At 35.5% G+C, this 17,113-nt stretch overlaps 1 protein-coding gene and 1 non-coding gene across 4 annotated transcripts in view; one reads left to right on the top strand and one right to left on the bottom strand.

Moving 5' to 3' along the window:
• Positions 1-17,113, top strand: part of CHD1 (chromodomain helicase DNA binding protein 1) — a 76,952-nt gene that overhangs the window by 39,462 nt on the left and 20,377 nt on the right. For all 3 annotated transcript variants that reach the window (XR_003119889.1, XM_025388528.1, XM_025388529.1), the window contains 9 exons: positions 3,215-3,377; positions 4,217-4,369; positions 6,775-6,846; positions 8,916-9,065; positions 9,989-10,137; positions 10,730-10,826; positions 11,269-11,364; positions 12,734-12,910; positions 15,880-16,040. Coding sequence is in view for 2 of the 3 variants with exons in the window: in XM_025388528.1 (XP_025244313.1) it covers positions 3,215-3,377; positions 4,217-4,369; positions 6,775-6,846; positions 8,916-9,065; positions 9,989-10,137; positions 10,730-10,826; positions 11,269-11,364; positions 12,734-12,910; positions 15,880-16,040 (1,218 nt within the window). In the remaining variant the exon portion in view is untranslated. The remainder of the gene's footprint in view (positions 1-3,214; positions 3,378-4,216; positions 4,370-6,774; positions 6,847-8,915; positions 9,066-9,988; positions 10,138-10,729; positions 10,827-11,268; positions 11,365-12,733; positions 12,911-15,879; positions 16,041-17,113) is intronic.
• LOC112627190 lies at positions 2,620-2,722 on the bottom strand. The gene has a single exon (XR_003120052.1). It is a non-coding gene; the product is annotated as a U6 spliceosomal RNA (small nuclear RNA).

Here is a 17,113-nt window from a genome sequence, read left to right as displayed (position 1 = left end):
TCTGTGTCCTGCTCTTGGTGCCCCCACCTACTCTACAATAGTGTCGTAGAGCAGTTGCAATTCTTGAGTTTTAGAATAAGTTTATTCTGTGTCGTTAGGAGGCAAAAGGAGATTTAATGACATGTCCAAAATGATGAGTAACAAGACTAATTTATCTTCTAACACATCATTAATGGCTTTCCTGTATATCATACTGTTACATTATAAAAAGTTTAAGTGTTAGGATTTCCACGATATGAAGGTATTATTTGATTATGACAGTTAACAGATAGAGGCCAAAAAAAGAAACTTAGAACAAAATTTTAGGCCCTGCTGCTTTTTGAAGAGTATTAACAGATCATAGCTGGTATAAATTTTGTATGTCAAGATCTATACAGTAGGACTTTTCAAAGAGTCAGAAAGGAAAATCTGTTCTAATATCTATTTAAACATTTAATTGCATAAAAGGAAATACATTGCTACATGCATTTGGAGTTTCAGAAACATTTATATTTTATGGTAAATCTATAGGTGCCACACATTTGAAAGAATATACTTACTGCATAATTATTTTTGTTACGGAAAATTTCAGACATGTACAAAAATAGGATAATTTAATGAACTCTTATACCCATGACTCAGCTTTACTTTTTTTGTTTGTTTGTTTTTTTGAGATGGAGTCTCCCTCTGTACTCCAGGCTGGAGTACAGTGGCACGATCTTGGCTCACTGCAACCTCCGCCTTCCGGTTTCAAATGATCTGGTGCCTCAGCCTCCCGAGCGGCTGGGTTTACAGGTGTGCCCCACAATGCCCTGATAATTTTTTTATTTTTAGTAGAGACAGGGTTTTGTCATGTTGGCCAGGCTGGTCCTGAACTCCTGACCTCAAGCGATCCACCCACCTCAGCCTTCCAAAGTGCTGGGATTATAGGTGTGAGCTTCTGTGCCCAGCCCCAGCTTCACTTTCCTCTCAAGCCAGTCTTTTTATGTATCTCTGATCATCCCCATTTCCCTCAGTAACTATCCTTTTGAAGCAGATCAGACATTTTTCCATAAATATTTTTCTATGTATTTCTAATAATTGATTTTTAAAAATACTAGTATCACCTGGGCATGGTGGCTCATGCCTGTAATCCCAGCACTTTGGAGAGGCTGAGGGGGGGACAGATCACTTGAGCCTCAAGAGTTTGAGACCAGCCAGGTCAACATGGCAAAACCCTGTCTCTACCCAAGATACAAAAAAATTAGCCAGGAGTGGTGGTGGGTGCATGTGGTCCCAGCTACTTGGGAGGCTGAGGTGGGAGGATCGCTTGAAGCCCATGAGGCAGAGGTTGCAGTGAACCGAGGTCATGCCACTGCACTCCAGCCTGGGTGACAGTGAGACCCCATCATAAATAACCCACTTTAAAATTTTCACAATTTAGGAAATTATTGCTCTCTCAACAGAATCAAGTAATTTCTTGATGCCAGTATTCAGTATCTGTTCAGATTTTCTCTGTCTCAAAAAATTTTTTTACGTTTACTCAAATCAGGATTGAGTTAGGTTCATATATGGCAATTGATTTGTCTCTGAGTTTATCCATAGGTACTTCTTTTTTGTTAAAATGTATACGATGAGGAAAACAGTTGTTCTGTAGAATTTTTCTACAATCTAGATTTTGCATAGTACTTCCCTCTAAAATAGTTTAACAGTATCCCCTGTATTCCCTATAGATCAGTAGTTAGATCTAGGTGCTTGATAATATTCAAATTAATAATTATGATAAGAGTATATTTTGTAGTACACAATGGCAATTATCTGATTTTGTTATCGGGTTCTTTTAAAAAAAGTAATGCATTTTGTAGAATATCTGGTAAGAAAAGTCAAAGTAGGAAGAAGATACATTCACCTGTAATTCTCTCAGTGCTAGTCATATATCATGAATGTTGAACTTAAACTCTTCAGGGTACTTTTTGGCAACTAAGGTAATAAAATACTGCCATAAATTTCTGGAAAAATTCTTAGAATTATTACCTCTAGAGAAATTAATAATAAACTTTTTCTGGATAAGGAAAAATAATTCTTTATTCTTGATTACCTCTTACGGCATTGAGCATTGTCCATGGGTTTTGTTTTGCTTTTCATTCCAGTTTTGGGGAACTGCCTGTATAACTAGTGGTAAAGAATGGTAATAAAAGAGTATGTACACTAGATATTTGAGACTTTGAAGTCCCTTCAAAAACTGACCTTGTTATAAAAGGAGGAAAATAAAAGGTGGAAAAGGTCGTGGTGAGAGGAAATTTTTCTTTTCTTTTTAAAATTCAGCTTTTATTTTAGATGCTGGAGGTATATGTGCAGGTTTGTTACATGGGTAATACTGCATCCAGGTAGTGAGCATGGTATGCAGTAGGTAGTTTTCAACCCATGTTCCCCTCATTCCCCCCTCTAGTAGTCCACAGTGTTACATGCTTATGTCCATGTGTGCGCAGTGTGTAACTTGCACTTATAAGTGAGAACATGCGATGTTTGGTTTTCTGTTTCTGTGTTAATTCACTTAGAATTATGGTCTACAACTATATCCATGGACATTATTTTATTTGAAGGATATCATTTCATCCTTTTTTTTCTGTGGCTGTGTAGTATTCATGGTATATATATACAAAAAATATGGAGGGTTTGTGGATTTGCATGTCATCCTTGTACAGGGACCATGCTAATCTCTGTATCGGTCCAGTTTTAGTATAAGTGCTGCCGAAGTGAGCACAGGAATTGTTACATATAGTTAGGAGTAGTAAAATAGCACCAAGGTGTTTTCTGTAAGTTGCATATGTATTGTGTAATTGCAATCTAGAGAAGACAGTTGTGGCTAAAACCAGGTATCCTCAGGTTTCTTTTAGGTCCATGTAGAAGATTCAATTTCATTAGATGTCTAATGCAGTGAAAGTTGTAAGAAGATTAAGATAAGTAATGCAGGCGACCATCTTTTTAGCAAATTTGAGGGGAAAAGGATTAATACTCTGTAATAATTATGTTACATTAGCCTGTTCTGTGTGTAGCTAATGGTTCGGAAAACAAGTTGTGTTCTCGTGAGTATTATGAAAGAGGCTTGGTTCATCATATATCCAGTTGTGAATTTCATAATGGTACAGTTTTACTTTGGTACTACCTTTTGCCTTTTTTTTTTTTTTTTAAGCTTTTAGAATTTATCCTGGTAATTGTTCTGCTAAATGTCATTTTCATAATTTTTTTTTTTAAGATGGATTTTAACTAGGAATTACAAAGCCCTCAGCAAAGGTTCCAAGGGCAGTACCTCAGGCTTTTTGAACATTATGATGGAACTAAAGAAATGTTGTAACCATTGCTACCTCATTAAACCACCAGATAATAATGAATTCTATAATAAACAGGAGGCCTTACAAGTAAGAATTTTTAAATGTTGTTACTTTATGATAAAGTTCTAGAAATGTTGATTTCACTTACAATCTAAAATAGCTCAGTGCTTTAATATATTGGTTAAAAGTTCTCTTTAGTTAATGGTGCCTTTATATAATGGTCTCAGTTATTAATCTTTGTGGAAAAGATTTTAAAATTCTAATTTATCTAATTATTTTGATGAGTTTTCTAAAAATATGTCTCTCAAACCATGGACTATAATGACTTATCCAGCAAAAAAATCCCACAGTATGTTCATAATTATGAAAAAAATCATTAATAGTAATTGTGCTGCTTTAGTGATTTGGTAGATGGTAGTCTAAAGGACATCTTGACCTCACATCTTAATTAACCCTTCTGGTACTTCTGGAAGATAAATTAGAAGTGTGAAGGCACAACTGCAGTCCAGCCCCTGTAGTGCCTTGAAGGGCTGGGATCAGCATCTAGAATTAATACATTAGAATGCATTTGCTTACTCCTTTTAAACCTTTGGTTGCTTAGTTGCTGCTGCTTCCTGTGTAATTGTTCTTCAGCTAAGATTTTTGGAGAAACACTGTGGTGTAGTAACTAGCAAACAGAGTGAACAGTACTTTTTTCCTCCCTGACAATACAACAAAAACCTAGGTGTGATATGGCAAGGAATATTTTAGCTTAAGTCATAGTGAAATGGTAACGGTCTTAGAAAATTTTGAAAAGTGAAACAAGTTGTTTTCTAACATGAAAATTAAAAATCTGAATTTAAAAGAATTCAAGCAACTAAAGTGTTATGTGGACAACTTATTTACGTCTTTTAACATATAACGACTTGAATTTATTGTTTCTGTAGCACTTAATTCGTAGTAGCGGAAAATTGATTCTTCTTGACAAGCTCTTAATTCGCCTAAGAGAACGAGGCAATCGAGTTCTTATTTTTTCGCAAATGGTGCGGATGTTAGATATACTTGCAGAATATTTGAAATATCGTCAATTCCCCTTTCAAGTAAGCATTTAATTGTATTTGTTGTTTTAAATTTTATCTAATTCCTGTGCATATTTTACAGTATTACCTTTGAAATTATTTTATAAGTGTTTAGGTTTTTATATAAACTGCACTTTCTTTAAAAAGATATATCTGCTTTAAAAAATGTTTGTCATTCCGTTTTTTCTTCTTGACTTTACATACTGCAACAAAACAATTTTTCTTCCTTTCCTCTAATTTTTATTTTCTTTTAATTCTGCCGTTTTCTTCTGTGCTTGCTTTAGATTTTAAAAATTGAACTAAGACGGAGTTTTCTTGATTGGATAGATCTAAAAGCAGGGGAGCCTTTAGTCTTTAATCTGAATGAGGAAAACAGCCAGCAGCCTCTGAATGTGAATGCTGCCAAGATTCTGATGATTGGTGTGCTCATAGTTATCTGACACAGTGTTCGCTGAGTAAAACTGGACAACTTTAGAGAAGAAACTAAAGACCAAAATTCCCTTCCATCTATTCAACATTTATGTTGAAGTTCATTCAGTATAACTAAAGCTAATATTATTGATGAGTGTTTAAAGTCAGGTGCTATTTTCAGTACTTTACATCTAATTATTTAATCCTTGAAGCAATTTTATGAACAGTGCTAGGAACATAGCAGACATTATGTAGATACAGCTAGCAAATGGTGTATATTTAGTGTAGATAGTAAAATAGCAGTAAAATTATAATAATGGGACTCAACACACATTCCCTGCTTGGTGAGAGCTTATAATCTTTTACAGGAGACAGACATCAAGCAGGTGATTGCAAATAAATGTAACATTACAATTCTGGTAAGTGTTGTGAAGAAGGACAGGTATTTGGTGATATGAATATCATTGAGAAATAATTACAGTCATTTAGGGGAAAACGTAGAAGAGTACCATTAGTTGAGGGTTTTGAAAACACTTTTACTGATATGTAATTCCCATATCATACAATTTACTCATTTAAAGTATACAATTCAGTGGTTTTTACTATGTTCACAGATATGTGTAATAGACAGGTGGTTTTAGAACATTTTCATCGGAAAGCAACTTGTACCCTTTAGCTATTCCTCCTGTCCTTCCATTTGCTTTCTTCTCCTGCCTTGTGTTGATTTGTTTTTAAACAAATTATTGTGTACCTGGTCAAACAAAAAATTAGTTTGACTAATTTTGAGTGTTTATAAGCACCACTTCTCTGCCGCTAATGCCTTCTTGTTCCTAGGTCGCTTCCTGGAGAGAATCATTTTTAATTTTATTTGGTTTAGGTCATGCCACAGTAATGAGATGCCACTATTCTTAATATTTGTACTAGTTTGTATTTTAGTGGAAAAGAAACATTATTTTTTTTAAAACCTTAATAGACATCTGTTTTCCTACTTTGTGTAGGTGATAATTAAGAGCATTTCACTTAAACCACTTAGAATACATCATTTAAAATGTATATATTTTTCTTCTCAGAGTTAAAATTCATACAGTAACAAAGCAAAGGTAGGCATATGGCTTCCCAAAATACTAGTTTAATACATCGGTTAAATGCATGGATCACAGTAGACAAGTTATTTCTAGTCTATAACCAGGTAATAATTACAAAATCATTGCCATTTATAAAGTGAAATAGTAGCTAATGTTTAATAAGCATTCAGTATGTGTAGGCACTGTGCTACGTGTTTTCCTATGTTCTCTCACTGAGTTCTCTATAGTCTACGAAAGAGGGACTACTATTACGTCTGTTTTACTTAAAGCAGAACTGACATGGAGAAAAAGTTTGTGTAGAAAAGTCAAATCACTTGCTCAAGATACCCAGTGAATAAAATACTCATTTGCAGGATGTTGACTAGAGCCCATGATGCTTCACATCAATAATTTTCGAACTTTAGTGTGCATCAGAATTAATTGGATGGCCTTTGCTAAACCCCTTCAGTAGGTCTGGGGTAGGGCTGAATAATTTGCCTATCTATGTTCTCAAGTGACACTAATGCTGTTCTAGTAACCACACTGTACTTAATTGTAACCTGTTAATGGATCTGTGAATCAGTTTAATGGGTTACACCAACATCTTGAAAGTAAAATGATAAAACATGAGAGTATAACACAGTATGTCATGGCATGATATGAAACTTGTTTCAGGTGTTTGTAAACAGCTGTGTACTCAATCACATACCTTTAGAATGGGACTGAGGCAGAATAGTATGACAGCCTATGCTGTATTTACTCTTGAGGGTGCAGTCTTAGTGATTTGGAGCACAGACCAAAGACGGAATGCCTGAGCATTATTTTACCGTCTAGTAGGTACCTTCTATTATAGTTTTAGCAAGACATGCTTCATATTTCTACTTAATTTTATAATTGCTTTGTAACATTTCGATTCTGTTATATGCAGTATTTTAATGTGTTTTATTCTAGAGATTAGATGGATCAATAAAAGGAGAACTGAGGAAACAAGCTCTGGATCATTTTAATGCTGAGGGATCAGAGGTATGTATTAATGCTTTTTAAATTATAAATAATTTTGATTTAGTATCAGTATATTACATTATTATATTCAGACATTTTTAATCTTCATATCTAGTTTGATAAAAAAGGAGTAGTGTTAGCCACCTTTGATCAGCAAACGAGGTTTTAAAGTCACTATTCTAGTTTAAACCTAAGAATTGCACTCTTTGAGACAGAGTCTAGCTCTGTTGCTCAGGCTAGAGTGCAGTGGCATGATCTCAGCTCACTGCAACCTCTGCCTCTTGGGTTCAAGCTATTCTCCTGCTTCAGCCTCACAAGTCGCTGGGATTACAGGCGCATGCCACCGTGCCTGGCTAGTTTTTGTAGTTTTAGTAGAGATGGGGCTTCACCATGTTGGCTAGGCTGGTCTTGAACTCCTGGCCTCAGGTGATTCACCTGCCTCGGCCTCCCAAAGCGCTAGGATTGCAGGTGTGAGCCACCATGCCCAGCCAAGAATTTTGCCGTTTATTATCAATACTGTTTCAGCATGGAACAGTTACTTTAATTTGCTTCAAAATAAATTAGGTAGATTGGGCACGGTAGCTCACACCTGTAATCCCAGCACTTTGGGAGGCCAGTGCAGGAGAATCGCTTCAGGCCAGGAGTTTGAGACCACCCTGGGAAACAGTGAGACTGCTGTCTGTACAAAAAAAAAAAAAAAAAAAAGTAAAAAAATAAACTGGGCATGGTGGCACTCCCTTATAGTCCCAGTTACTTGGGAGGCTGAGTTAAGTGGATCAGTTAGCTCAGGAGTTTGAGGCTGCGGTGAGCTATGCTCATGCCACTAGACTCTAGCTCAGGCAATAGAGGTGAGACTCTGTCTCAAAAAAAGTAAAGACAAGACCCCAAAACAGCAAATTATCGCACTTTGCTTTAAATTTTTTTTTTATTTCCATAGATTTTTGGGAAACGGGTGATATTTGGTTAAATGAGTAAGTTCTATAGTGGTGGTTTGTGAGATTTTGGTGCACCCTTCACCAGTATACACTGAACCAAATTTGTAGTCTTTTATCGCTCACCCCCTCCTACCCTTTCCCCTCTGAGTCCCCAAAATCCTTTGTATCATTTCTTATTACTTTGCATCCTCATAGCTTAGTTCCCTCTTATGAGTGAGAACATACAATGTTTGGTTTTCCATTCCTGAGTTACTTCACTCAGAATAGTAGTCTCCAGGCTGGGCGTGGTGGGTTACACTTGTAATCCCAGCACTTTGGGAGGCTGAAGCAGGTTGATCACTTGCGGTCAGGAGTTCGAGGCCAGGCTGGCCAACATGGTGAAACCCCATCTCTACTAAAAATACAAAAATTAGCTGGGTGTGGTAGTGCATACCTGTAATCCCAGCTACTTGGGAGGCTGAGGCAGGATAATTGCTTGAACCTGGGAGGCGGAGGTTACAGTGAGGCAAAATAAAAAGAGTGAGACTCCATCTCAAAAAAAAAAAAAAAAAACGAATATAGTCTCCAATCCCATCCAGGTTGCTGCGAATGCCATTATTTCATTCCTCTTTATGTCTGAGTAGTATTCCATTGTATATGTATACCACAGTTTATCTTCTTGTTGATTGATGGGCATTTGGGCTGGTTGCACATTGTTGCAATTGCACATTGTGCTGCTATAATCATGTATATACAAGTATCTTTTTAATGTAATGACTTTTTTCCTCTGGGCAGATACTCAGTAGTGGGATTACTGGATCAAATGGTAGTTCTACTTTTAGTTCCTTTAAGGAATTTCCACACTATTTTCCATAGAGTTCTTTTTTTTTGGTATGTGCCTTTTATTTTTTAAGGAAATAAAATTTACAGTTCGAGTTGAAGCATCATTCCTTTCCTATTGCATTTTCTTTTTTTTTTTTTCAACAGACGTAAACACTATGTTGAATTTGGTATTAATAACATATATATTTGATTTTGGAGTCTTTTTGTTGGTTGGTCTTGCCAGATGTTTATGTATTAGTTTAAAAACTGTCTTTTTGTTTAATTAGTAACATGCTGTTTAAGTTCAGAAAATTAATTGAAAAATTTTCATTTTGATTATTCAATTTCTTACAGGATTTTTGCTTTTTGCTGTCTACAAGAGCTGGAGGTCTAGGGATTAATTTAGCCTCTGCCGACACTGTTGTTATATTTGATTCCGATTGGAATCCACAGAATGATCTTCAGGCACAGGCTAGAGCCCATCGAATTGGGCAAAAGAAACAGGTATTTTTAATTTTAATTTGTATTATGTTGCTGTTTTAGAATTCTTTTTTGTGGGGGAATGGTTTCAGTGTATCTTCTAGAGGGTAAGATCACTGCAACAGTCATACTACTATTTAACAGATAGGATGCTAAGGAACTTGGTTTACCAAAATCACCTGGAGAATATGACAGAATTGAGGTAACTGTGCATAAATAGGATCATGTATGCTGTTTTTATCCTGTGTTCTAGTCATAACTATAAAATGCAGTGTTTTTCAATTATAGTAAAAGTCTACTTGCTTGTTTTAACTTGAAAGAGTTTGAGTAGCATATGCTGCCTTTCTGTTAGTGTATATTTTGTCCATGTGCTTCCAAGATTCTCCACATATAATATGTGACCCCATTTTTATAATTGTAACAAAATACCCTTAAATGGTGGTACTGAACCTTTACCTAGAGAAATAGGGAAAATTTACTACACCAATTTTTTTTCAATTTTGAAGAGTTTGTTTTATGGTGGGCTTCTTATTAATTAACTTGGGGAGTGGTTCATAGAATTTTGCATTATATAGAGTGATGAAACATTAGAATCAAGGCAGCGAGTATAATAAGGCTGTCAGAAGTTTATGTGCTCCCCCCCATTTTCCCCAGCTAAATCATAACTTACAAATTACTGTCTTTCCTTTAAAAAAAAAAGCAAAAATAAGCAAATGCAGTCTCCTTGCCAAAATGTTAAGAAGGAAGGAAGGATATATTTCAAAATAGTTTGAGTTGAGGAACTCTAGCTGTAAACATGTTTTTTAAATTTTCATTTTGCTTTTAACCCGTGAAAACTTCATGTAGTGTAGAATGAGCTTCAATTTGTGTGCCAACATTTAGGCACTTGAAGTTAGCAAAACAAATCCTTTATGCTGCAATTTGTTTCCTCGTGTGTGTTTTTACAGGTGAATATTTATCGTCTAGTTACAAAGGGATCAGTTGAAGAAGATATTCTTGAAAGGGCCAAAAAGAAGATGGTTTTAGATCATCTTGTAATTCAAAGAATGGACACAACTGGGAAGACAGTACTACATACAGGTTCTGCCCCATCAAGGTGGTTACTTTATTATTTTAAAAATGTCATTTTAGAGTCAGGAAACTCATTTTTTTGATATGTTACATCACTATAGATCATTGAGGAAATGTATTCAGTGTTGTACTTTTTATATTTTGGAAGACTTTTGACTAATTTCTAGTTAGAAGACATACTTCAATACCTGGTTTCATCGCTATAGATTTGTAATTTTAGGGGTAATCTCTTTAACTTCTGTGCTTCAAGTTCCTTATTTTAAAGTAAATATACTGCCCTAGACAACATGGTGAAACCCTACCTCTACAAAAAATAAAAAACTTGATGGGCATGGTGACACACAACTGTAGTCCCAGCTACTGAGGAGGCTGAGGCAGAAGGATCAGTTGAGCTTGGTAGGCGGAGGTTGCAATGAGCTAAGATTGTGCCAGTGTACTTCAGCCTGGGTGACAGAGTGAGAAACTGTCTCAAAAAAAAAAAAAAAGGATACTAATACTTGATTCATCTAACTTCCTCATGTAACTTTTGTAAAGGTGAAAATGTCAGTAATTAATAAAAGTGCTGTGTAAATATTTTTAACTGTTAATGTTAAGCATTTTTGTTTTTCCTCTTTTAGTTCTACTCCTTTCAATAAAGAAGAGTTATCAGCCATTTTAAAGTTTGGTGCTGAGGAACTTTTTAAGGAACCTGAAGGAGAAGAACAAGAGCCCCAGGTAAAAAAAACAAAACAAAACAAAACAAAACGGCCGGGCGCAGTGGCTCACGCCTGTAATCCCAGCACTTTGGGAGGCCGAGGCGGGAGGATCACGAGGTCAGAAGATCGAGACCACCCTGGCTAACACGGTGAAACCCCGTCTCTACTAAAAATACAAAAAATTAGCCGGGTGTGCTGGCGGGCGCCAGTAGTCCCAGCTGCTCGGGAGGCTGTGGCAGGAGAATGGCGTGAACCCAGGAGGCGGAGCTTGCAGTGAGCCGAGATTGCGCCTCTGCACTCCAGTCTGGATGACAGAGCGAGACTCCGTCCCCCCTCCCAAAAAAAAAAAAAACAAAAAAAAAAAACAAAACAAAACAACAAACCCGCTTCAGAATATGTGTCATCTGTTTGGTAGGATGAAAGGATTCAAGTATATTTAAATATTGTTTTTCTAATTACAGGAAATGGATATAGATGAAATCTTGAAGAGAGCTGAAACTCATGAAAATGAACCAGGTCCTTTAACTGTAGGAGACGAATTGCTTTCCCAGTTCAAGGTAGATTTAAACAAAATTTTCCTTGTAATTACATAAATTGAGAGGAATTGAATTATTGTCATTTAGTGGTTTGTTAATCTTTCTTTAAGCATAATCAGGAAGATTGCTATGTTGTATAAAAACTACTCTCCCTTGTTCAGACAAACCAGTAGCAAACTGATTTGAAAGAGACCAGATCCATTTATGAAGTTACATGTTGTTGGGTGGAAAGAGCTGTTGTTTGCTAATTAGCAACTAGAATAGTGCTTGGCAAATAGCATGTCCTTAAATACTTCGGTAAGTAAATGAATCAATGTGATCTCTTACTTAGATTTCCATGACTGAAAGCTTTCGGCTGATTTTTTTTGAAGCAGTTTTTGACATTAACTTATCACAAATAAGAAAACTCAAGTAAATCAGTCAAAATAAGCAATAAGCTGCTATATATTGATACTTAATATCCCTGGTTTTTTGAGGGCCAGTGAGTTGAAAGGAGTCCTAAAACAACATAAGTCAACTGACCTCATGGAGTAAGTTAAGTGCCATTTGTTTAAAGAAACAGGCTTCTCTACATCTTAGCTATTTTCTATGAACTGCAGTTTTTAAGGGTCAGTTCATTTCATGTGTTCATTTGACAAGTATTTATAGAACATCTGCATGTACCCCACACAGTGAATAAAAAACTTTTGTAATTTTAATATCACTCTGGCTGCTATGTGGATGACTAACTGTAGTGAGACAAGAGCTGTAGCAGGGAGATAAAATAGAAGACTGTTGAGTAATCCTGGTTAAGAGGTGGTTTCTGGGATTACAGGCATGAGCCACTTCGCCCGGCTGTGATAGTTAGCCTTAATGGGTGCTTTCTGTATACTAGACCTTGCATAGTACCCTTAAATGTGCTATTTTATATAATCCTCCCAGAAGGTAGTGTGCTCTCAAAGAGCTCTGTGTCTCTGCCAGTAGCTCTTTGCTGCCAGTAGCTCTTTAGATTGTGTTTTTGTGATCATAAAAATGATACTAGATTGTTCTACAATACTTGATACATGGACTGGTCTGAGAATTTCTGCAGATTATTTAGCATGTTAATAGTATAAATTACTTTTTTTTTTTTGTTCTGTTAACTGCTTTTAGTTCTGAGATGCTACTAATTTTGTTGAGCAGTAGGGCAAAAGAAAATCTTTCCTAGAGGATTATTAGATGTCATTTGTTTGATCTGCTTTGCCCTAGTGAGGTAATGAATCTAGGTTGTTTAGAAGTTATTTTTGGTTTAGTCCATAGTCATATTCATTATCCTAAGGATATTTAGGCATGTCAGTTTCTTCCCTTTAAAAAAAAAATTAAGGATCAGTTTTTCTATAACAGTTACTCTTAAAATTCTGAAATTTATCAGGTTGCCAACTTCTCAAATATGGATGAGGATGACATTGAGTTGGAACCTGAAAGAAATTCAAAGAATTGGGAGGAAATTATTCCCGAAGATCAAAGAAGACGATTAGAAGAAGAAGAAAGACAAAAGGAACTTGAAGAAATTTATATGCTCCCAAGAATGAGAAATTGTGCAAAACAGGTGATTTTGCAATTTTAAAGATGTTTCTATAAAGTAGAGTATTCAACCTGGACCGATTTTGTTTGTTTCTATGAGGTATCAGTCCATAGTTTTCTTTTCTTGTAATGTCCTTGATTTGATAATGTTTGCCTCATGAAATGAGAAGTGTTTACTCCTCTTGTATTTTATTCATCTTTTCAAAGAACCAGCTCCTGGTTTCATTGATTGTTTTTTGTGTGTTTTTAATTTCATGAGTTTCTGCAATTTATTATTTCTTCCTTTCTGATTTTGATTTAATTTGCTCTTTTCTTTCTTTTTTTTTTTTTTTCTTTGGGACAGCATCTTGCTCTGTTGCCAAGGCTGGAGTGCAGTGGCACAATTCTGGCTCACTGCAACCTTAACCTCATGGCCTTAGATGATCCTCCCACAGGTGTGCCCCACTACACCGAGCTGATTTTTGTATGCTTTCTGTAGAGATGGGGTTTTGCCACGTTGTCCAGGCTAGTCTGGAATTTCTGGGCTTCAGTGATCCATCCGCCTTGGCCTACCAAAATGTTGGGACTATAGGCGTGAGCCACTGCACCTGGCCTCTTTTATTCAGTTTCTTAAGGTGCAAGCTTAGATATAGAAATGTAATCTCTCTTTTCTAATATCGGCATTTAATGCTACAAATTTTTCTTTAAGCATTGCTTTTTCTGAATCTTCCAAATCTATCTTTATATTTTCCTTAATTTAAAAATATTTGAAAATTTCCCATGTGACTTCTCTTTGACCCATAGGTGTTTTTAGAAGTATGTTTTAAAATGTTCAGGTATTTAGGAGATTTTTCAACTATCTTTGTTAATTATTGGTAATTTAATTCTGCCATGTTCAGAAAGCATACTTTATGTAATTTTAGTTTTTAAACATTTGGTATTTATTCAGTGGCCTAAGTAAACAAATATCAGATTTTTAAATAACTGTAATAGTGCCATGCCAAGCTATATTGCCAAAAAGGAAAAAATTCTGACTAATTTCTTTTTCTATTATCCTTTGGTTTTTAGGATATTATAAAATTATTTGTCTTGATTACTGAGTTTTTTGGTGTTTCCTTAAATTTTAAGCCTGGGGCAAATGAGGGGCTTGCCCCACTCTAGTCCCTGCCCTGCTACCATTCCCCCAAGGGTAGAGTTTTTTGTTTTTTATTTTCTTGCAACCATATTAGATCTTATTCTGTGCCCTCAGTTGAGCAGATGAGAAGGGTCTGGCAAGGCTTCCTTCCTGTTTCCACAAAGGTGACTGCTCACTTTCTCTAAGGCTGTACCATGGAGAAAAGTTTTGTCCAGTCTTCTACCATGCTGCTTTCTCATGATCACCTAGTGGAAGTTTGTGGCAGAGTGCCTGAGAATGGGTGCAGGTCCTCCGAGTTTTGGCTGTTAGGTCCTATGATCTCACAATAGCCTATACTCAGCCATTAGCAGATTTTAGCTGATACCGTCTTGTATGGTACTTGATTTCTGTCACCTGTGCTGTCCACAAATGAGCCACTGTTCGAGTCCTATATCTTTTTCTCTTTTTGCAATCTCCTGTATTTCCTTACATTTAGATGTATAGGTTGCCCTGAAATTCATCTCTCTGATGTTAAACAGAAGAATTAGGATCTTGTAGATCAGATTTGTTGTTAGAGTAGGAGCAGTGCCCCTACCAAGTTTCTACATAACAGCCAGACGTGGAGCCAAAAATAATGTTTTTGGCCTAAAAGTAACCATGTATGTTATTTCTTGTTTCTGTTTATTTCTTCAAACCCCTAAGTAGTTTTGTTTTAGAGTGTGTGAGAATGCAGCATTACATTAGATCTTGTGAAAGGATTAAGGGAGGTTAGAAAAAATAAGGTCTAAATACCATTTTTTACTTCATTTAAGTTTCAGCATATTAGAGGTTCAGAATATGTGCCAAAGCTTTGGAAAAACTCCCAAGACTTACAGAATGTATGTTTTGATGTATCCCATTAAAATTAATGGATGTTACAAATAGTCTTTTATGTGGGTTCAACTGGCATTTTTTTCTTTCAAATATCTGACTTGTCTAGTTGGAATAGCAATATGTGGATATTAAGCAGAACAGAAAAAAAGGGACAGTTAATCAATCCGTTCCCTCAGAGATAACGACTAATATTATCACAGTGTACATCATTCCAGTTTTTAAAAATTCATTATCATTTGCCAAATTAAATTGTGGAGTCGTATTAATTTGGAACTTTTTCTTCTTTTTGACAGTATGTCATGAATGTTAATTATTCTACAACCCCGTTTTTAATGGTCTCTTAGCATTCTATCATATAGATTTGTCTGGTCTCTCTTTGATGAGTATTTAGATTATTTGCTTTTTGTTTTTGAGGCAGGATCTCACTGTGTTGCTCAGGCTGAAATGCAGTGGTACAATCATGGCTCACTGCAGCCTCAACTTCCTGGGGTCAAGTGATCTCCCACCTCAGCCTCTCAAGTAGCTGGAACTACAGGTGCATGCTCCAAAAATGCCTTGCTAATATTTTAAATTTTTGGTAGAGACAAGGTGTCACTATGTTGCCTAAGCTGGTCTTGTACTCCTGGGCTCAAGTTATCTTCCTGCCTTGGCCTCCCAGTCATGCTGGGATTACAGGCATGAGCTGCTGCGCTCAGCCACATTTTTCTTTTATGATGTAAATAACTTTATTGATCAGTGTTTCTTCACAGTTCTGATCTCCTCAGGAAAAATGCCTAGAAGTTATGTTGCTGGGTCGGAAGAATAACTTTTGAGGCTTTTGATGTAACATTGTCTCATTACCCTTTAAGTCAAAATACCCACCAGATGTATATATTTTTCTGTTTGCTTTTTAATTTTGTTTATGGAATGTTTTTGATACTTTGAATAACATTTTTAAGATTCTGACCATCTTTTACAATGGCTTTTGCTCCTAAGATAAAAGCTGTTTTTACACTAAGGTTGGGTAAATATTTATTTTCCAATTCCAGATTAGTTTCAATGGAAGTGAAGGGAGGCGCAGTAGAAGTAGGAGATACTCTGGATCTGATAGTGATTCCATCTCAGAAGGGAAAAGGCCAAAGAAACGGGGAAGACCACGGACTATTCCTCGCGAGAATATTAAAGGATTTAGTGATGCAGAAATTAGGCGGTAAGATGATATAAGACAATCGCTTCAACTTAGTTTTAGTAGAGTGTGAAACTAAAATATGAAAATTTTGTAATTTTCAAAAATTGTGATGAAGTTTTAGAAGAGGCAAATGTATGTTATTTGAGTAGGAATTGGGTGGTTCTGCTTTTGGGTATTATAACTAACAAGTTTAGTGTCTTACCTTTGCGTGTTATTTATTTATTGCTAAACTACTTAGGCTGCAAAAATTTTTTTATTAATTTGACTCAGAATAGTGATCCTTTTGAATAATAAAAGTGTTTATGATACATTTGGTTTTTTATTAAATTTTTTATTAAAAATTCTCACTGCATTTAGGACTCCCAGTTACTAATATTTTGTAGAAGTTCTGTATTTTTCTAGTTTCTTAACACCAAGGTCATTTCCTTTTTGAAAATAACCCTGTTATAAAACCTTTTCTGATATGTTGAAGTAGGAATTGAGGTGAGGTAAGATTGACCATGCAGGATAAATTGTAATGTCCATTCAGAATGTTTATATATACACATTTATTTAAGGGGAATGGGATAACGGCTTACTTTTGTTTGTGTAATAGTTTTGGATATGAAATTTATTAAAATCTTGTTCAGTTTTGTATTTTGAAAGTTTGTTTCTTGCAAGCCATTGTAACTTTTTTCTTTTAAATCTTAGACCTGACAAAATTCTTCCTCATTCTTTCTACCAGAAAACTTAATACATTGTTAGCCTTTTTTAAAGGTACTGACCACCTGAATTGCTGGACTTTTCGTCTTTAGTTGAGGAAGCATTTCGACTTCTACTTTACCTGGATATTTTTCCTCATTTATTAACCACTTATGTAGCTTTCTTAAGTAAAATTTTAATTTTTCGTTGTTGTAATACCACGCATCTGAATTAAAGCCATTCAGTAAATTTTTATCAGCACTTGGAATGTGAGGAAGTGTAATATAATTAATAATTATTATGGAGATACTTCCTATGGTAGCTTCAGACCTTTTTTGGTCTTATGAAAATAATAAAGTAATTTTTAAAACAAAATTTAGCTTCTACTGTTTTATTTATACTGATATCTCTAA

The sequence above is a fragment of the Theropithecus gelada genome, chromosome 6 (assembly GCF_003255815.1).
Source record: "Theropithecus gelada isolate Dixy chromosome 6, Tgel_1.0, whole genome shotgun sequence".
In the NCBI taxonomy this organism is placed as follows: domain Eukaryota; kingdom Metazoa; phylum Chordata; class Mammalia; order Primates; family Cercopithecidae; genus Theropithecus; species Theropithecus gelada.
This window is presented reverse-complemented; position numbering and strand designations above follow the sequence as displayed.